Genomic DNA, 22177 nt, shown 5'->3' on the forward strand with positions numbered 1-22177 from the left:
GGGCTTCACTACAAATCCCATGATTCCCTGCAGTGATCTTCGCAATCTTCCTTTAATCGCATCATCCAGGAGCTTCTGGATAGCTGGGATAAAGCTGGAGGATTGAAGCTGATTTTGTTTACATGATTTTTGGCTCTTCCTGAAAGCTGAAAGGTGGAACAGCGATGAAAATGGACTTAAATGCCATCATAGAGAAGATGGAAACGGGCGACCAGGACGCCGCACTGACAGCTTTACAGACCTATAATAGAGAGGTACATATAAGATACATGTAAATCAGGACTGTTATAAGGTGATGCATCTCTATGTTCTAGAATGAAGTGTCTGTTTTGTGCCTAGGAAAAGTGTTTCTTGTTCAATACTAATTATAATATTTAGAGAGAGAGTTTGCTGCGCTGTGACATTTGGATGATACATTAATAGATCCTCAGTTGTGTAAATATTGCATGAAAAACACCATCGACGAAGAGCTGCCATGGTCAAATCATACATTATGTTTTGTGAGGATGTACTAATTGCATTAGTAACAGAAATAGCATGAGTGTCGTTTATCTTTATAGATGTTTATCTGGAGAATATAATATTAAAATAATAAAAGAGAAATATCATATTCAAATAAAGAATCAAATAAGTACCTTATGGAGTCAGTAAATGGATTTGTTCATGTCCTGACAGGCATTAGGAAAGCAATTAAAACAGCCTCAAAAAAAGCTGATGGGCTCTAATGTTGTGGTCAGACTCATATCATCATACAATGTCAACAGGGATGCAGACCTTCCCTCGATCCCTCTCAAAAACATTCCTTTTTTGCAATATATTCTCATAATTATTATACTTATAACATAATTAACCCATTTGACTCCCATTTATTAAAACTGCAGATATAAAAAAAATATTTTTTGAGCGAGTACATAGCCAGCCAGTGTTCAAAACTATCTGCTTGCCTTAGCTCGATGTAAATGGTAAGCTTGTAATAATGTTTTTAATTCCAGTGGTACTGGTGGATTTCCGTGGGAAATTCGAGCTTGTCTTTGCGTCATTACGTCACATCTGTACACATAAAGAAGAGTCTCGGCTAGTAGGCTATTTTGAGTGTGAGGATGTTGGAGGTGGAGATTTATAGCCTTTTCTCACAGCACTTGATATAATTAAACTTATCAATTTGACGGCGGATCCAGAAAGGTTCAAACGACAATCACCAGTGTAAAATGCAAAAAAAATTCGGACTTCGGAGTGGCTACAGAAAAAAAGAGACTGCAACCGGGCCCATGTGAATACAAGGACAAATATCGGAAGGGCATTAAATGTTTTCACGCAATGCTGATGTTGTTAACATTAACAATTTGAGAACAAAGTATAATTTGCGCGGTTTGACGTGATATGATAAGCGATTGTTAATCAGTGCGATTTACTGCGATGCTTTTCCCCCCTTAGTTGGTCAGAACAAAAGAGGATGTTACTTACTTGTTCAGACGACATTTTCCGGTGAAAATTCTTATGTTGGTCATACTTCCAAAAAGTAGAATCTGTGATTGCGAATGACAGTATCCACACCGGCGCGGTGATTGACAGCCGCACATTCTCTTGGAGCCAAACATTGGATTCATCCGCGCTGTGCCATACCGAGGCACAACCCACGTAAAGTTGATAATTCCGCGAATAACTGCAATTGCAGATTTCGAACAGAGATGGCGACAAAGAGGAGAAACTACGGACTGCAGCTTTAACTAAATCTGTTATGTACCCTTATTTGGTCCTTTCTTTTTAGATATTGTTCCTAAAATCATACCAAAAGGATTCAAAAAGACACATAAGAAGCCTTTGAAATCTTAACAAATGATCTGTATAGGAAATGTGTTAGTTGGTACATTTAAATCAGTCTTACCTAAAAAGTCATACGAGTTGAAAAACTTTGTGTGACGTCGGCTGGATTAGCACTCAAGTAACACAAATAGATTTCTTAGGCTGATCCTGATGCTTCGTGAGCCGGTATCACAGAGGTTCATGCAGATAAGCGCTCTAATCGTATTTAGGACAGAACTGATGTGACAGTGATACATATTAAGAGGTTATGAGTTAATATTATCATGTAATTACAAAGTGTAGGCTATGCCTCTGCAATTAGATGCAAGACACACATACAGTATGTTTGCCCAAAAAGGTGCCATTTTTTACACATTAGGTCAGATTTACAAATGTATGTTTCAGTCACTCCGCCAAAGTAGCAGTGCTTCGCCTTCTGAGAATATAGTTCCCAGTATGTATACGGTTAGAGGATGGCTGTGTCTCATGTGACCTTGTTATTCGTACACACTGTGACTATACAAATCCCATGTAAATAGGAACATTTTGGCGTTATTTTGTCACTTATTGGGAGCAGTATGCTAGCTGGAGCCATTTACCTCCAGTCTTTGTGCTAAGCTAGGCTAGCGGTGGGTGCGTCAGACAGAGTTACGGCACGCACGGAGATGAAAAGGGTATGTATGGACTTATCCAACTCTGGGGGATACGGAGAATAAGCTAAAGTCCCAAAAAGTCGCCGTGTTCCTTTAAAGTGTCTTTTGTATTCATGCATAAATGTATGTATTTGTATTTGACAGTTGTCTGAATAATGTTTTTTTTTTCTCTCTTTTAGAAATCCCAGTGTTTTTTGTTTACCTCTGGGGAAGAGGAAGACAGAGAGGTAAGGCTTACCCGACATCATAATGCAAACGGTCAGCAATTCAACCCTGAAGAACAAGCTGCTTTATGCTTTGTCTTGCCATTTTAGATTCATTAAAACATGGCCTTTTGAGTATTCATGAATATTGCATTGCCAAATGTCTTCAATTGATTTGCAATAAATGTAAGAAGCTTTTGTGCTTATATCAGATGACACCAACTGAATCTTGTCTTAAAGCACTGCTGTTGTGATGTGTCCTTGCTTTGACTTTATGTGCACTTTTTTTCGCTTGCCTTTTGTGATAGGATGGACATTTGAACGAGGTATATGCGTAGCTAAATGTTTTGGATGTAGCATAGCATTAGCGTAGAACCCAAAGCCTATTTCTCATTCCTGATTGGCTTCTGATCAAAGAAGGTTTTAAAACTTCACATGATGGGAACATGCCAAAAATATAAAGAAATACTCTTTGGGATTTTGTAACATGACACTGTGTTGAGATGGTTTGAGAATGTTTAATGCGAATATAATGGGTTTTAGTGTTAATACAAGGTTATTATTGTTAACTAAAACTATAAAAAACATGTATGTTAATTGAAATAAAGCTGGAATTAGATAAATATTAGTTAGTTGAAAAACAAACTAAATGAAAATAGAAATGTTGCCTTGGCAATAAACTGAAATAAGTAAATTATTAACTGGGAATGAATAAAAACTGTATATAAAACTAAATAGCACTAAACTAAATAAAACTAAATATTATTTTTAAATAATGCTTGAAAAAATACATAATGAAACGACTTTCAAAGAACATGGAAAATAAAGATTTAAAAATAAAGCTTATTCATAATATTAATAAAACTGTTAATGTTTGATTTATATTTGTTATTTTGGTAACACTTTATAATAAGGTTTAATTAAAGTTTGTTAATGTATTAACTAACACTAACTAACAATGAGCAATACATTTAGTATAGAAGCCTATTAATTAATCTTAGGTAAAATTAGTTATAATATACCCTTGAAATAATAGTAACAAATGCAACTTTTGATTTTAATAATGTATTATTAAATGTTGAAATTAACATTAACTAAGATTATGAAATGCTTTAAAAGAATGTTTCAGTGCCTAAATATCACATTTTTGTGATTATTTAAGTGCCTCACATCAATTTTTGTATTTGCCTATATTTATTGTTTGATATATTATTATTATTCATAATAATTTTTGGGATAGATAAAAAAAAGTTTTCATTGTTAGTTTTACTAATGCATTGTTAATTAATGTTAACAAATGAATCCTTATTGTGAAGTGTTACCATTATTTTTAGTGTTCAGTTCTGTGGTCAGTCTAGTCTAGTTCCCAAACTGCATTTTGCTGGCCACATTTTTGCTTTTGTCTCTAATATGAACTGGCATACAGTGCCCTTCATGTCTGTTTTTGACTCTGGTCTCTGACATAAAGGCTGACTCCTGTCATTATTGTTTTCAACAGTCCCATCTGCAGCAATGTAACGCTTTACAAAAAGCACCGCTACAGTAAATCACAATTGCATTGAGATGTACGTGTTTTTCAAACATTTGTAAAAAGACTATAACACCATAATGCTACTATATTTGGTTATCACTGCGTGTGATGTTATAGACAGGTTTCGAACAGATGATCAGATCTGGTTTTGTTCATTGCTTGACTGGGTTATGTAAGGACGTGTCACCGTTGGACTCCAATTTGGTAACTAAACTCTACAGCGAGACAGTCGGAGGTCTTGGCAGTGAGGCACAGTCAGGGAGAATTTGAGGAGTTGTCAATCATCCACCCATGTATTTATAGCAAGCTGTCCACTATAACAATAATAAATGATGCCTCTCAGGAACTTAAATAGATTGGGGATGTCAAAACCCAGAAGAATACTAATTCGCCATTGGTTCCCTTGAGATTTTCCTATGGATTTTTATAATGGGGTTTTTCAGTGTATCAGTAAATAAGGTGTGGCAAATATAAGTTGACGAAACTTTTTTTGACGTTTTGCTCTACAACTTAAATTACACATCAAAAACATGAAGCTGTTGTTTATTTTTAAAAAATAAGTGTTTCTAATAAGTAAGATAAGAACATTTTCAAAATGGGTGTGTGTAATTTATGTTGTAGAGCAAAACATATTGTTATGTTTACCACAGATTTTATTTTTAGTCATAAATTTAAAACCCCCATTATAAAACCCCTTGGAAAATCTCGATGGAACCAGTGGCAAATTAGTCTTCCGGGTTTTGACTTCTATTGTCCCGGGAAGGGCGGGGGTGGGGGGAAAATGATCATTAGGGCCCTATTTTAACGATCTGAAACGCAAGTGTCAAAGCGCAAAGCGCAAGTAACTTTGTGGGCAGGTCTTGGCGCTGTTGCTATTTTCCCGGCGGGATAAATGACTCTTGCGCCAGGCGCAAATCTAAAAGGGGTTGGTCTGAAGTAGCTTCATTATTCATAGATGTGGTTTGGGCGTAACGTGAAATAAACCAATCAGAGCGTCATCTCACATTCCCTTTAAGAGCAGACGCGCTTTTTCGAAAGCGGATTCCTATTGTAACGGCGGATTTGCCAGGCGCGCGACAGGAGCGGTTCACAGCCGAGGAGAGCAACGCTCTCGTCAGGGACATTGGGGATGGAGAAACCCACCCAAATTAACTTCGGTTAAAAAGGCGTATGATAATTTGGGTAAATGTGTAAGCTAGATGTATGCTTTTATAATAAATTATCTATCTATCTATCTATCTATCTATCTATCTATCTATCTATCTATCTATCTATCTATCTATCTATCATAATGTATGATTTGCAAAAATGAAAACTGCTGCTTCTGTGTAGATGAGAGAATCAAAGTGTATTCGCGTTGTGCACACGCTACATTGATTACGGCCAAGCATGCGCCCTTAAAATAGCATATGAATAACATGCGCAACGCGCGCCACTGACTTTAAACTATTTTTTCCTGGTTAGTGGCGCAATTGTTTTCTAAACCTGCAAAATAGCATGAAGGAACGTTTGCGCTGGAACACGCCTCCTTTTTTGCGCTGAACCGCCCAGGGAGCGCAAGTTCATTCCCTAGTTTAGCGACGTGCTTCTGTGGAGGGAAAAGCGCGCTTTGCGCGGGTGCAAAATAGGAATGATACATGCGTCGGTGTACAAAGTCAATTGCGCTGGGTGCAAGATAGGGCCCTTAATGTTATGTTGCTACTTTTGCATAAACAGGACTTGCATGAACGTTTTTTACCACATTGACACCCATGAGATTCTCTCACATGGTCTGTAACAGTGTTTCTCAACTGGTGGGGTGTGACAAAAATGGGTCACAGGTCTGTTCTGATAGGGCAATTTTAATGTGTATTTTTTTATATTATTCTATATGTAATATATTTTGATATATTGTATATTTACTATTTAGATTTTTGTATCTTTTAAAATTGTAAATTATAATTGTATAAAATTAAATATAAAATATAGACACTACTGTTCAAACGTGTTGTCAGGAAGATTTTTTTAGTTTTTTTTTTTAAATAAATTAAATACTTTTATTCAGCAATGATGCATTAAATTGACCAAAAGTAACAGTAAAGACATTTATAATGCTACAAAATATTTCTATTTCAAATAAATGCTGTTCTTTTGAACTTTTTCTATTCATCAAAAAATCTTGAAAAACTGTATTGTAGTTTCCACACACAAAAAAAAGAAATTCAGCAGCCGATCACGACTGTTTTCAACATTGATAATAATAAGAAATCATTAGAATGATTTCTGTAGGATCGTATGACACTGAAGACTGGAGTAATGATGCTGAAAATTCAGCTTTACCATCTCAAAATACATTAAAGTATTTTAAATTGTAATAAAATTTCACAATTTTTACTGGATCAAATAAATAAATAAATTGAGACTTCTGAAACTTTTGAACTGTAATGTGTTTTATATTTTTTAATAGTTTCTTGAATTTATATTGTAGTTTTTATATTGTTATAGGCCTACTCTTTATATTTCATTTTTAAAAAGTCATTTGTAATTAGTGAGAACTTTGGTTAAACAATTTTGAGGCTGTACAGTGTAAAATTTTGACGGAAAATCAGTTGAGAACCGCTGGCCCTCAAGGTGATGGTGTCGGTAATTGCTGCTGTTCTCACACAGTATCTCTCTCTCTCTCTCTCTCTCTCTCTCTCTCTCTCTCTCTCTCTCTCTCTCTCTCTCTCTCTCTCTCTCTCTCTCTCTCTCTCTCAGCGTCTGGGTGAGTTAGTGTTGGGCTTCCTGGAGAGAGACCTCCAGCCGTCCTGTCAGCTGGCCTGCCTGGAAACCATCCGCATCCTGTCCCGTGACAAGAAGAGCTTGTCTCCCTTCGCCACCCGCCACGCCATGCAGATCCTGATCCGACACGCCGGCCTCGGGCAGGGTGAGGGCGTCACGCCTGAGATCCCAGACCTGGAGGTGATCGTGGAGGCCCTGAAGTGCTTGTGCAACATCGTGTTCAACAGCGATGCGGCTCAGGAGGCGGGGGCGGAGCTCCAGCTGATCGTGGGATTGGCCGAGAGGCTTAAGCAGTGCCGCGAGCCGCAGTGGAACCACGAGGTGCGGTTCTTCGACCTGCGCCTCACGTTTTTGATCACCGCCCTGCGCGTGGACGTGAGAGCCCAGCTGGCACGCGAGCTGCGGGGTGTTAGCCTGCTGTCGGAGGCTCTGGATGCCACGCTCGGCCTCTGCTGGCCCGACATGTACGAGGTGGCCCGCGCGGGATTCGACGGCTGCTCAGAGCTGCCCCTGCTGGGGAGGCAGGAGACCGAGCGAGCCATGGAGATCCTGAAGATCCTCTTTAACGTCACCTTTGATTCCAACCGCCGCAAGGTGGACGAGGTGAGACTGTGTTTGCTGCCACATTTAATTGTGTCAAGAAACATTATGTAGTCAAACTGTGACAATGCTGCTGTTTCCTAAATTTAAGTGCCCTGATTATAAAATTATAATTATAAACTTTGGCCAATTTCAATGGGTGAATCTCACGAAACCTGCAAAGAACTTGTTCTAGACTAAAGAAAGAAAGAAAAATATACTATGTGTAGGCCTATACACACAGTATATTTAGAATATAATATATAGAATATACATACAGTACATTCTTTAAAGACAGCAATGTCTTTTTTCCCATTTTATGGCTATACAGTAAATATTATTACTAATGTATTACAGTAAAATAATGGAAAAAAAATTCAAAATACATCATATTGATGGCCACTTTTATTAATCTATACTTTGTCAATAAAAAAAAAAAGTACATTTCACACAAACTCAAACAAATGCTTTAAATGAAATGTGACTGTGTAATTGAAATTTAGACTAGCAAAGATGCATATCATATTGAGCTGGAAAAATAAGTTGATGCTTCCATTATCTGACTATTGAGACTGGTGTAATAATTAAAAAGCAAATACTGATATATTGTGCATGTTATTTAATATAATAATGTTATTTTATGATGCTTGCTAGAATGTAAATTTCATTCTCACAAGTTGCTGAATAAGCATTACATAACCGCAGCAATTAGATCTGCTCTCTCAGTGTAAATAACAGTTTTTAATTAGTGAAGGAGATCTAATGTGGTGTGTGTGTGTGTGTGTGTGTGTGTGTGTGTGTGTGATGCAGGAAGAAGCAGCCACTTACAGACACCTGGGAGCCATACTGAGACACTGCATCATGAGCACTTCAGAGGGAGAGGAGCGCACAGAAGAGATGCACAGGTGCCCTTGCACACACACAAACACACACATGTTGGGTTTCCATGTTTTATGGGGACTTTCCATAGACATAATGATTTTTATACCGTACAAACTGTATATTCTATCCCCTAACCTTACCCCTTAAAGTTTCTGCATTATTAGATTCTCAAAAAACATCATTCTGTATGATTTATAAGCATGAGGACCAAAAAATCTCTCCACAAGGTCAAAGACTTCTGGTATTGCAATCTTTGTTGGGACATTGTATCCTCATAACATTGTCCAGGACCACATACACAGCAGGGCAGAAGATCTAGATGCAGAAAAGTTTATGGAAGCAAGTATACCGGTTCTGAATAATGCAATAAAACGCAACTGAATCAAGTAAAGTTGTTTGACACATTGACACACTGGCACAGATTGTCATGTGTCTCATGTGCTCTGATTGGTAACAAATTAGAGCAGATCCACAGGGACCTCAGTCCCAACTAATTAGTCAATTTGTACAAGCAAACTAAATCTGATGCGAATTTGTATTACAGCCACACGGTGAACCTGCTGGGGAACCTGCCGCTTCCGTGTCTTGACGTTTTGCTGATGCCTAAAGTCCAGCAGGGCTCTATCGAGTACATGGGCGTCAACATGGACGCCGTTATGGTGCTGCTGGAGTTTATGGAGAAAAGACTCGGCCGGGTGAGCACCTGAACAAGTTTTCTGCTAATCTTTCAAAGCATCTTTAGAAAGGTTCAAACTTATTAAAAGCAGTTTAATGTTCATCAGCGGACGAGATAAAATGAGACATCAAGTGATAAATCACAATTTCTTCAATGTTAATCTGAGTGATTGTTGCAAATGTAAACATTGTCTCACATAAAGACATTTTCTTTGTCATTTGGTGGGTAGCTCCGCCCAAATTGAAATCTCATTGGTTCAAAAGCACACTTAGTTTTGATGTATTACATTTACATTTAATAACTAGCTTGATTGCTAGTATTATCGCGAAATGTAAACTGTATTCTCGCCCAGCTCTAATCTGCTAAATGCAACTATTGTGTGATATTAAGATATTTAACGCCATGCTTTTCTGTAAAGCTGCTTTGAAACAGTGTCTTTGAAACAATTTCTTTTACACCTGTTTGTGCTGGCTGGTTTGTTATTGTTTTTGTGCTGGGTGCGATGGGAACACTTTGAGGGATTTCTAGACCAGGACACAGCTGGAGCTCCAGTGTTAAACAATTGAACTCCTCCACCTGTTAATGTTGTATTTCCAGGGAAACAAGCTGAAGGAAACCCTGCTGCCCTCATTAAATCTACTAACGGAAAGCGCTCGCATCCACAGAGAGACCAGGAAGTTTTTACGAATGAAGGTGAGACTGTGCCATTGACCGGATTCACTTACAGCTCGCGCCAGCGCTAACCCTCTTTCGGCGTTAAAAACTACTGTCAGGATTTACTAAAGACACGCAGTGAAAAATTTGCGCTGAAAAGGCGTGGACGGGGTTATTTTGAACTTGTTCCATATGCATTTGTAAGAGTTTCCCTTCCAGACGCAAAATGAATGCGAAGAGAGTATTTAAAGGAATCACGCAAGGTGATTTACTAAGGTTTCGCTAGTCAATTTACTGGTATTTTCGCCATTATTTAACGGCCCAAAAAAACATGTCTTAAACAAGACGCTAATTTACGTTACTCTTCGTGGATTGCGTCGGTCATTATGGAAATGATCCGGCTAATTTGCAGATCATCAGTAGATCACTTTCCACTCCCTTTTTTACAATGCTAATTTTCCCTGTTTAGTAAATGTGGCCTATTTTCATTTTTGTTTGTGTGTCTACGCAGGTGCTTCCCCCATTACGAGATGTCAAAAACAGACCTGAGGTCGGTAACGCTTTGCGGAACAAGATAGTGCGTCTAATGACCCACATAGACACGGACGTGAAGCACTGCGCAGCTGAGTTCCTGTTTGTACTGTGCAAGGAGAGTGGTACGTCAAATACTACAATATCATTAAAGTACGCTAAGCGTGTGTTCACACTTGTAGTTCGGTTCTCTTGGTTCTTTTGATCCTGATATATACAGTAGTCGACATTTGAAAGTGGATCAAAACCATTCATCAAAGTTATAGGTATATATTTTTATTTCAATAATTGAATTTTTTTCATTGTTTTTTAAATTACTGTTAAAATTACTTTTTTTTGCTATAATGCTTAAAATATATATTATGTGTATGTGAGCAAAAACATTTTTAGCAACACAAGCTGAATTTTATGCATTTATAATTCCTTTCATGTAGAAAATCTTTAATTCTTATAAACTATAGAGGTGGGAGAAATAATTGATTCAAGAATCGATTCAAAATCGCTTAAGAGAGAATCGAATTAAAAAGTTTATATATTTGTTTAAGTTTTCAAGAATCAATTCAGAATCGCTAAAGAGAGAATTAAATTAAAAAGTTTATATTTGCTTCTGTTTTCAGAATCGATTCAGAATCACTGAAGAGAGAATCGAGTTTAAAAAAAAATTTGCTGATGTTTTCAAGAATCGATTCAGAATCGCTAAAGAGAGAATCGAATTAAAATTATATTTACAAAAATGTTAAAGAATCGATTCAGAATCGCTGAAGAGAGAATCAAATTAAAAAACTATATTTGCAGAAGTTTTCAAGAATCGATTCAGAATCACTGAAGAGAGAATCAAATTAAAGTTATATTTACAAAAAAATTTAAAGAATCGATTCAGAATCGCTGAAGAGAGAATCAAATTAAAAAGTTTATATTTGCTTCTGTTTTCAGAATCGATTCAGAATCACTGAAGAGAGAATCGAGTTAAAAAAAAATTTGCTGATGTTTTCAAGAATCGATTCAGAATCGCTAAAGAGAGAATCGAATTAAAATTATATTTGCAAAATTTTTTAAAGAATCGATTCAGAATCGCTGAAGAGAGAATCAAATTAAAAAGTTTATATTTGCTTCTGTTTTCAGAATCGATTCAGAATCACTGAAGAGAGAATCAAATTAAAAAGTTTATATTTGCTTCTGTTTTCAGAATCGATTCAGAATCACTGAAGAGAGAATCAAATTAAAAAGTTTATATTTGCTTCTGTTTTCAGAATCGATTCAGAATCACTGAAGAGAGAATTGAGTAAAAAAAAAATATTTGCTGAAATTTTCAAGATTTGATTCAGAATCGCTGAAGAGAGAATCAAATAAAAAAAACTTTATTTGCAGAAGTTTTCAAGAATCGATTCAGAATCGCTGAAGAGAGAATCGAATAAAAAATGTTATATACATGAATTTTGAACAATACCCGTTCTTGTCTTAGGACAACATTGATGAACTTTTTTGATCCACTTCAAATGTTGACCTGTATTTGAACTTTAGTGGATTTATTTTGAAGTCGAAGAGAAATAATAATAGGCATTTGATCCACTGTGAATCAGTTTCCAGGTTTATCAAGTACACGGGTTACGGTAACGCGGCGGGGCTCCTGGCCGCTCGAGGACTGATGAGAGGCGGTCGAGACCCTGGGCATTACTCTGAAGATGAGGACAGCGATACTGAGGAGTACAGAGAGGCAAAACCTCAGTATGTCACGAACAACACTGTCAGATATCAGAATGGCCATAACGGTTAGAAAAAAATCAGAGATGTTTGTGTTTTTTTGTTGTTTTGTTTATGTTGTACAGTATCAATCCAGTGACTGGCCGTGTTGAGGAGGAGCAGCCCAACCCTATGGAGGGAATGACTGAAGAACAGAAAGAATTCGAAGCCATGAAACTGGTCAACATGTTCGACAAACTCTCTAGGTAATAAAGCGATGTCAGAAAACCCCAAACTTTCAACGTGTTTTTAAAATAGTATGAAGTAACTGCAAACGTGCTTTTCTTTCAGGGAGCAGGTGATCCAGCCAATGAAAATTGGAGCTGATGGTAAAATGACTTCGTTGGAACCACAAGAGCTTCGTTTTTTAGCCCGCCAACAGTTCGGAGAGTCCAATAATTCTGACAGCGACAGCGACACAAACTAATCCGAGGCTTTAGACAGGACGGATAGGATTGCTAATCAAATTTGAATCAAAAACAAAAGTTTTTGATTGAATTATATTATGGAATTGAATCTTTTGACACTTTAGGATTTAAATGCTTGGTTTTTACTCCTAAGGAAAACACCTGGTGAATGTTATTTCATTTCATTTGAGGTTTATTGTGTTGGCCTGTCTTTAGGTAATATTTTCTGTACAATGACAGTGAAAACATGGTTCGTTTACACAGTGCTAGTTTACTAATATAACAGAATTAATTTAATGGAACTCTAACTTATTATACATCACAGGAGCACAGATATTATTTTTCATTTAGAATGTCGATGGATGGATGATGACTGATGGAGCACTGATATTTATTTATTTATTTATTTATTTATTTATTTGGTTTTAGGATGAGCTGAGCTGAGCAGGAGCATTTTTAAAGTTATGATACATAGATAGTTTATGATATTTTATGAGGAAAAACGGTTCAACTTTTTGGTTTTAATGCGGGACAGGAGCATATAAAGCCTCCTATGGTAAACTTTTCTTTTGTTCTTTGTGGTAAAGGGATCAATTGCTGTATATTGTTATTGGTGGCCTGTGTAGTTGTGTATGAAAGACTGAAGGGAATGTTGTATGATTTGTATCACGTTGTGTTAAAAGAAATATATTGTGAGATGATAATAAAAGAGCTGAATTTGTCATTGTCTCGTTTAAAAAAATTATACATACTATTGATAATTAAATTTTATATTTATATATTTTAATATTATTGTTGTTGCTATTTATATGATTTATAAATATATATATAATCTTAATACACAATAAATATAATAATATTATATAAAGGTAATATATATATATATGATTTGTATAAATACATATATATTATTTTTTATTTTTTTTAAGGGAAGACGTTTGCGCCAAAGACTTTATTCAGTCTTGTCTCTGTAAGTAGTTTATTTACTAGACAAGCTATTGGTTTGGAATGCAGTTAAAAAAAGAGATGGGTGTTTATAGTTTATACAAGTTTAGAGAGAGAGAGATTTTCATTTCCTAAAGCAAACGCACACCTTTATGAGATGCAAGTTAAAGAGAACTTGGTAAAGACAGAGTATGATAAAACCCAAACTAAGTGCACATACCCTACATTTTAGTCCAGATCAGTAAGTATTTTAAGAAAAAAATTATATTAACATATACATTAGATAATTAGATCATCTCATTAATAAGAAACAACTCAAAACAGAATCTACATTCAAACCATAATCAAAATATTTGAGTGAGTGTGCAGTTAAACTCTACTCAGAGAGAGAGATTTACATGCATACATATATGCCTATTATAAATGTGTCTTTTGTGCGTTCACACAAAAACAAGTTCACATAATTCCAATATCTACTGTAATGTTGCCCCAGAAACCATGTGGAGTAGGCCTATGTTTTAATGCAAGGAGTAAACAGGGTCTTACCTGTTTTTTTATTTCTCAGAATTGCGAGATATAAAGTCAGAATTGCGTGAAATAAAGTCGCAATTGCGTGTTATAGAGTCAGGATTCTGTCTTTTTTTTCTCGCAATTCTGACTTTATAACACGCAATTGTGAGTTTATATCACAATTCTGAGAAAAGAAGTCAGAATTGCGAGATATAAACTCACAATTGTGAGATATAAAGTCCAATTCTAAGGAAAAAAAAGACGGACATTTTTATTTATTTATTTTTTACAACAGAATAGTTTATCTCTCACAATTATGACTTTATAACACGCAATTGCGACTTTATATCGTGCAATTCTGACGTTATATCTCCCAATTGTGACTTTATTTCTCAGAATTGCGACTTTATATCTCGCAATTACGACTTTATTTCTCAGAATTGCGCCTTTATATCTCGCAATTGCGACTTTTTTCTCACAATTCTGACTTAATATCTCGCAATTCTGAGAAAAAAGGTCACAATTCTGACTTGATATATCGCAAATGTGAGGAAAAAAAGTCAGAATTGTGAGATAAAAGTCGCAATTATTATTATTTATTTATTATTCAGTGGCGGAAACAAGCTTCCATATCAACCTGACTGTCTCTCGAAATAAATTATAGACCCATCCATTGATATAGAAATTAATTTATATCTACCTACCCTAGCTCTATCTAGCTTATCGTTTATAAATAATAAAAGTTGCATCATTGCTAAACAACATTAACTTAAGCAGATGATTTAACATAGGCTACCTCTCAATTCGTGTCGCTGCACAGCCTCCCCCTACTGGACGCATCAGGAACAACAGGGGCGTAAAACTGCCTCTACCGGCTTCAGGTCTGCGGACTCCCGCCACTCCCCACTCCTTGAGGGGACTGTGTGTTTGAGCTTCTGCGTATCCTCCGCTGCTCTAGGTGGCGGTAGCGCTCTGTTTACCTCAGCGTCCATTTATTTTAGTAGTGCAGATTTATTCGTGACTGCAGCGAGAGCTTCAATTTTTCTCACTCAAACAGTCAAAGATCTACGTTCAAGATGAAAGATGTCATCGGATACCTCAAACAACAGCAGAGCAAGAGCCCGACGGCCGAGATGGCCGCGGAGTGGCACTCACTGGAGGATTTTTACAACAGAAAGTAAGAATGATGCCTGTTCAGTGTCTGAATCTTAGCTAGCTGAGTCATTTAGCATGCTAAGCTAAAGGCAACTTATATTACTTGCACAGTGGATAATAATAATCTACTTAGTCCACTTTGAATTGTGTTTTAAAGACCGTGTTGGCCGTTTATTTGCGTAATGGTTTTATATTTGTTGATGTAGGTAATTATTGAAAAATGAGTTCTAGTGGCTAGCAAGTCATTCCTGAAGTGAGATATTTGTTATATGCCATGTTTGTTGTTTTAAAGTGTTTCTTATGAGGTAATATTTATTGAGGGTTTGCAAAATTATAAAGTAGACCGTTTTCTAATGTAATACACTGTTAAAACCATGCTTTATTCATTGAAAGGATGCAAATCATGGGTATCAAATCAGTGACTTGCTTGAGTGTATGAACATATCAGCCCATAGATAGATAGATAGATAGATAGATAGATAGATAGATAGATAGATAATTAGGTAGGGAGAGATAGATAGATAGATAAATAGATAGATAGATAGATAGATAGATAATTAGGTAGGGATAGATAGATAGATAGATAGATAGATAGATAGATAGATAGATAGATAGACAGATAGACAGATAGATAGATAATTAGGTAGGGATGGATGAATAGATAGATAGATAGATAGATAGATAGATAGATAATTAGGTAGGGAGAGATAGATAGATAGATAGATAGATAATTAGGTAGGGAGAGATAGATAGATAGATAGATAGATAGATAGATAGATAGATAGATAGATAATTAGGTAGGGATGGATGAATAGATAGATAGATGGATAGATTAAATCCACATGTTGAGAATAACTTGAATATCAGATCAACATCCCCTTGTTTTCTGCCTCTTTGACAGATTGTGGCATCAGTTGACTCTGAAGCTGACAGACTTTGTGCAGGACCCCTATTTCGCCAAAGGGGACGGACTCATTCAGGTATCAGATCAGAAATCAACTGCATTTGCACACTGCAGAAATGTGAGGTGAAACCTTTCATAAGTCTCATTTGCTTCCCACAGCTCTATGAAAACTTCCTCAGTGATTTTGAACACAGGTAAGAAGCATTTCTGATGAGATTTCCCCATGCACGTGAAAACCGAATTTTCCAGTTGGTAATAATAAAGCAGTAGATCATTTTGGAACCTAATTGCAATTGAATTAAAAATCAATTAATCTTTTTTTTCCTTCACAGAATCAACCCATTGTCCTTAGTAGAAATCATCCTTCATGTTGCAAAACACATGACAGGTACATCATTATTATCCAATAGTGTTGTTTGCTGACTTCCATCGCAAAGCCTATAGAGAGTGAACAAAAATGCTACTATGTTGTAATATTAATAACATATGTCTTGTTTTTAAACAGATCCAAACACAGCCATCACCTTTCTAGAGAAAACAAAGGAGAAGGTAGCGAGTTGTTCTGTGTTTCAGCTCTGAGTTTACAACGTGATTGGCAACATATTGAAGTCATTGTCATTTTTACTCTCAGGTCAAATCCAGCGATGAGGCCGTCATCCTCTGCAAAACCTCAGTTGGAAGCCTCAAGCTCGACATCAGCGATCTCCCAGCGACAAAGGTCATTCATCATAATATATGTTTCTTTTCTTAAGGTGCAGCCACATTTGCAGTTGCTCTTTTTGTGTGCGAAATCAAGTCATTTCAATAGAAATCTATGTGACCACAACGGGTTCAAGTTGGTCACGCAGATTCTACTAATATTATTATTAGGGCTGTGTATCACCAACAATGTCACGATACGATACGCATCACGATACTAAAGCCACGATACGATACGTATCACGATATGAAAAGTAAAAACAATTTTTGTAAAAAGTAGCGCAAATAAATACAATAGAATAAAGATAGCCTACCAATAAAGAGAACTTTTTGAATAGGTCTAGAAATACTAGAATAAAGTAATCAAATGTAAAATAACACTGGGTAGTATTTAAGTCCTGACTAAATTAAATACATATGCTATTAATCCAGATTCCTTAAAATGAAAACTATCTTTTGTTGTTTTGACAACAATATTAATGACCGACACATATGGCTTCTGTCCCTTTAAGAGCTAGTGCACGGATCCTGATTTCATTATACTGTCCCATCATGCGTTTATGCTGAAGACATAACTGACTGTGTTTAGAGGATACTCAAAAAGACCGAAATGTTTGACATACCCGCGCCGAAATTCGAGCCCTGAATTGGCTACACAAGCACAACAGTATCGATACGGCAGCTGCTGTATCGATAAGCGCATCGTCAGGAGTTCATGACGATGTATCGTTGTATCAATATTTTGAGCACAGCCCTAAGTATTATTATTAACAGGCTAGTATTATTATCAAATTAATATTAGGGCCTGCAATTAATTTGCCTTCCCTTAATTCATAACATCACCACACTTAGACATTGAGGACTCAAAACTACATCCCACTTCAAAATTGAATTGCAAGGTGATCTATTCACAAATTGGCAAGAGTGGCAATTGTATTTGAGACTGTTATTCCTATAATTCTACTTATGAATAATAATTTTGCAGAAATTAATAGAGGAAGTGGAAGAGATGCTGAACAATCTCCCGGGCGTGACATCAGTGCATGGGCGGTTTTACGATCTGTCGAGCAAATATTACCGCATCATTGGGAACCACGCTTTGTACTACAAGGATGCCCTGCGGTATTTGGGATGTGTGGAAGCTAAAGACTTGCCTGGTAAGGATTCTGACTTCTGCATGATGTTTACATTTGACGAGATGCTTAAAGCAGCGCCCTCTAGTGTTGGTTCAGCACATCTACAGTAATCATTGGAAAGTAGAATTGGATCTGCATAATTTCAGGTGAAAATATGAGAAGATGATAATGCGGTTGGGATTGTGGTTTAATGCTCACACCAGCTTTGTGCTTTTCTCACCACAGAAGCAGAGCAACAAGAAAGAGCTTTCACATTAGGTCTGGCCGGCCTGCTCGGAGAGGGGGTGTACAACTTTGGAGAACTGGTTAGTGCCTGTCATTGTACCAGTGATATTTTAGTGTTATTGTGTCAGTATTTATATACTATTTTAGTTTTTATTCATTTTAATTTTATTTTAAGTTTTAGTAATTTTATGTGTTTTTTTATTTATTTTTATTCTATTTAGCTTTATTTTTATAATAGTTTTATTCATATTTTGAATGATTTTTTTGTAATTTAGTCATTTTGTGATGTTTTTATCTTTATCTTTAGCTTTTGTCATTTTATTATTATAATTTAATTTAGGTTTAATTTATTTTTTATTTCAGATTTAGTTTGTTTTAGTGTTTATTGATTTCCAGTTAATAGGGAGCTTGATTGACAGGTGATCTGACCAATCATACTTCGCCATCCGCCATTTTGTCCGACAAAGCAGTCAGGAGAGTTAGTAGATTAACATGGGAGTATTTGAACTTGAAAAACGGAGTGTACTGACGCCTTTCCGCGGTTAAAACAACATTCCTTCTTATGTTTGTTCATGTTTATTTGAGGCTATAAATTAACTAAAAGGAAGAGATGATCGGTTCACGAGCAGCTTTAACTGATGCTCTACAGCGATCTGTCACAACACATTAAAGAGCCACAAAACGGTATTTATTGTTTAAATTTCTTTTAAAAAATGACCAAATTTGAAAGGTGAGACTTTGTTTAATATGTTTAATATCAAACGTAACCGAAAAGTAACCTGGTCTGTCAGCGTGTTGTCAGTCTCCTCTCTGCTCCGCGATGTATTTTTCACTGCGTGAGAACATGGTGTGGCGTGAGAACGGCGTAGCTTGTCGGACATAGCGACAGTTAACTAAGGGGGGGCGGGTCTTTGCGAATGGTCAAATGCCAAGTTTTTATTTTTGGTTTTATTTTATTTCAGCTTTATTTCATTTAAAAGAAATGTTTTTTTTTTGTTTTTTGTTTTGGTCAATGATAATAACTCTGCTTTAACTTACACATTTTATATCAGTTAGTTGTAAAAGCAACATTTTTAATTTATGCAAAATGAATATTTTGTTTTATCTCAGCTTTTTCAATGAATGCAGTTTTTTTTAATAGTTTAGTTTTAAAAACCCTGCATTGTACTGTTATATGTCTCCTTCATTGGCAGCTGCTTGTCTTGATGGATTTGTTTGCTCTAACAACATGAGTTTGATATTTAAAGCTGATGCACCCTGTCCTGGAGTCACTGAGGAACACAGATAAACAGTGGCTGATAGACACGCTCTACGCATTTAATGCAGGCAACGTGGAGAAATTCCAATCCCTGAAGACCGCATGGGGCCAACAGGTGAGCAGATGACTTATTAAATGCAAATGAAAAGCTGTCAAGTTTTGTTTGGTTTCTTTCTTCACTAAAAATATGTTGAAGAGGATTTCCGGTAGAAATTCATATATTGTTGTTTTCTTTTCCTCCTCAAAGCCTGATCTCGCAGCTCATGAGGGCAAACTCATGAAGAAGATCCAATTACTCTGTGTCATGGAGGTATAAATGCTATTTATTACAAATGTGATGAGCTGGTAAATGATTCTAAGTCCTTATAGTGTCATTTAGTTAAGCAGTACATCATTATTTGCTAATTAATTGTTAAGTGGCACAGGAAGAGTTATTACTGTGAGTAAAACCATGCTAACACAGTCAATGATCGATTGTCTTCATAGATGACTTTCACACGGCCAGCCAATCACAGGCAGCTGACGTTCCAGGAAATTGCACAGAGTGCCAAAATACCAGTGAACGAGGTTTGTCTTTTCTTTTTGAGTGTGTGTATATTTATATATATATATATATTATTATTTGATATTACTATATATAATATTTTATACTATAAATGTGTGTGTGTGTATATATATATATATATATATATATATATATGACACTGCATTAAGTAGTTAACATATATAACTTTTACAGCTAGTGTTAATGAAGTGTTTTCTGTGGCCAGTCACCATGAAGTGTATTTAATCCAGGACTAGAGTTAATCTGTGTCTGGGTTAAGCTTATCATTATCCTTCCCCTCAGGTGGAGCTGTTGGTGATGAAGGCTCTGTCTGTCGGACTGATCAAGGGAAGCATCGATGAGGTGGAAAAGAAAGTTCACATGACCTGGGTTCAGCCCAGAGTGCTGGACTTGCAGCAGGTATGTCCACCTCAACCAAAGACCCCAAAATGTCTATATATATTTTCAGTTTAACGCATGAAATAAAATATTTTTATTTATTTTTTCTTTGGCTAGTGTTACAGTATATGATCACTCTCTTGTTCATTCAGGTGCTTTTAAACCATTCAAGTGCAAAAAGATGCGTATGTACTGGAGTGCTGTCTGAGAAGTGTCTCTCTGTGAACACACACTCGACACACACGTGGCCGTGCACACTGAAAACCACTTCTCAGTAGGGCTGAACGATATATCATTATCGTATCTATATCGAGATATGAACTTTCAAGATATTACTATCGAAAAAAGCAACGATATAGACGATATAGATTTCCCCTCTCCGCGCTCGCCCTGCATACAACTCTGGCAGTCACAACAAACATCAGTTTTACGAGTGCCCTTGAATGCACTGCTAAAGCCAGCGCGCGCACACTACCAGGGACGTGGGAACTATATTGTGAGAGGGGGGACGGTGTTTCCATGGTGACGCGTCATTGCTTGTCACGTGACACACCGCAGCAGCAACAGCGCTGAATGAATGATGATCTTCCTTTATGTCATTTTTCCTTTTTTATTCAGAATATTCACAAATGTGTTAGCTATGGCATGAAATATCTGATATTCCGATTGTCAAATACATGCAAGTGGAAGTATTTTGTTGTTTAAACACCTTTATAACGATCGCGTTAGTTGAGCTGTAACGTTATGCGCGATGGGCGCCGCCGTTTTAGTTTGTGCCGCAGACGCAGGTCAAAGAATCGGATCTGTTGGATTTGCAACCTCTATGTTTACAACACGTGAATTCATCCACTTCTCCCGAAATACTGAAAAGTAAGTGGCTGGTGAACTGGGAATAGAATAGAGTAAACATTGAAGTTACTTACACAATGTGTATGTGATATGAATAAAACGTGTCGAATTATAATGGAAAGGATTATTATTACCTCTTCCATAGACATCAGTGTGTATTTTACAAACTCTAAATGTATTGTTTTTTTAGTACTTACGTAGTCATATCGTATTGTATCGATATCGAGATATCTGGCATGAAAATGGAGATATGAAATTTTGTCCATATCGGTCAGCCCTACTTCTCAGACAGCCCTACTTCTCAGACATTCTGAAATGAATTGCTCACCGTCATGTCGTTCCAAACCCGTTCATCTTCGGAAACACAATGAAGAAAAAGAGAAAATCGCTCATTGCACTTGACTGAATAACGATTGTAGCTTTAAAATGATTAATCTATTTTCAACTTGTAGTTTATGCATATACAATTTTATAATTTGTTGGGAAAAAAATAAGTTCACTAAAATTAAGTGTTACATATTTTTAAAGTTTAAAATTTGAGGTTTCAGTTATACTGCAATGTTGAATGGCTAAATTTAATTCGTTAGAGACATCAGTTGCATTATTGGTATAGCTAGCTTTTATTCATAGTACTTAAGTAGAAAGATGCCATTAAACATTTTTCTACATTGTTAATTTTATGTCTTTGTTGTTTTCCTATGCTCAACACAAAGGATTTTTTCCCCCATCTCCACAGATTAAGGGCATGAAGGATCGTCTGGACCTCTGGTGTGGGGATGTTAAGAACATGGCCATGTTGGTGGAACACCAGGCTCAGGACATCCTGACTTAGAAGTGTTCTTCACCATGTCTGGCCTATCTGAACGTTCCCTTACATTGCATTCTCCACAAGCCTCAGTTCTTTGTTTGATGCATGTCAGTATCTTCATTGTCATTAAAGTAACTTGTTTTCACAATCATTGTTTTGGGGGGTTTTGTATAAAATTTAAAGGGATAGTTCACCCAAAAATGAAAATTCTACAATCTATTTTCAAAATATCATATTTTATGTTCTGCAGGGAAAAAAAAGTCACAAGTTTAGAATGATATTAGGATGAGGAAATGTTGACATATTCATTTTTGCATAAACTATCA

General features: G+C 36.3%; 2 protein-coding genes across 2 annotated transcripts; both read left to right on the forward strand.

The window, feature by feature from the left end:
• Nucleotides 1-13142, forward strand: ric8a (RIC8 guanine nucleotide exchange factor A). The gene is made up of 10 exons (XM_081355484.1): nucleotides 1-254; nucleotides 2636-2683; nucleotides 6927-7553; nucleotides 8340-8434; nucleotides 8956-9106; nucleotides 9685-9780; nucleotides 10253-10397; nucleotides 11853-11997; nucleotides 12099-12218; nucleotides 12304-13142. Exons 1-10 carry the CDS (start codon nucleotides 165-167, stop codon nucleotides 12437-12439), a joined length of 1653 nt encoding a protein of 550 aa, XP_081211610.1. The 5' UTR covers nucleotides 1-164; the 3' UTR covers nucleotides 12440-13142.
• A 1637-nt stretch (nucleotides 13143-14779) lies between these two features.
• Nucleotides 14780-21999, forward strand: psmd13 (proteasome 26S subunit, non-ATPase 13). Its single transcript, XM_081356450.1, has 13 exons — nucleotides 14780-15051; nucleotides 15931-16009; nucleotides 16093-16127; nucleotides 16266-16321; nucleotides 16439-16482; nucleotides 16565-16651; nucleotides 17618-17789; nucleotides 17994-18073; nucleotides 19241-19366; nucleotides 19499-19561; nucleotides 19738-19818; nucleotides 20099-20215; nucleotides 21780-21999. The coding sequence occupies exons 1-13, from the start codon at nucleotides 14951-14953 to the stop codon at nucleotides 21873-21875; spliced, it is 1137 nt and encodes a 378-aa protein (XP_081212576.1). The 5' UTR covers nucleotides 14780-14950; the 3' UTR covers nucleotides 21876-21999.
• The last annotated feature ends 178 nt before the right edge of the window (nucleotides 22000-22177 follow it).

The sequence above is a fragment of the Scardinius erythrophthalmus genome, assembly GCF_964197995.2.
Source record: "Scardinius erythrophthalmus genome assembly, chromosome: 24".
NCBI lineage: Eukaryota > Metazoa > Chordata > Actinopteri > Cypriniformes > Leuciscidae > Scardinius > Scardinius erythrophthalmus.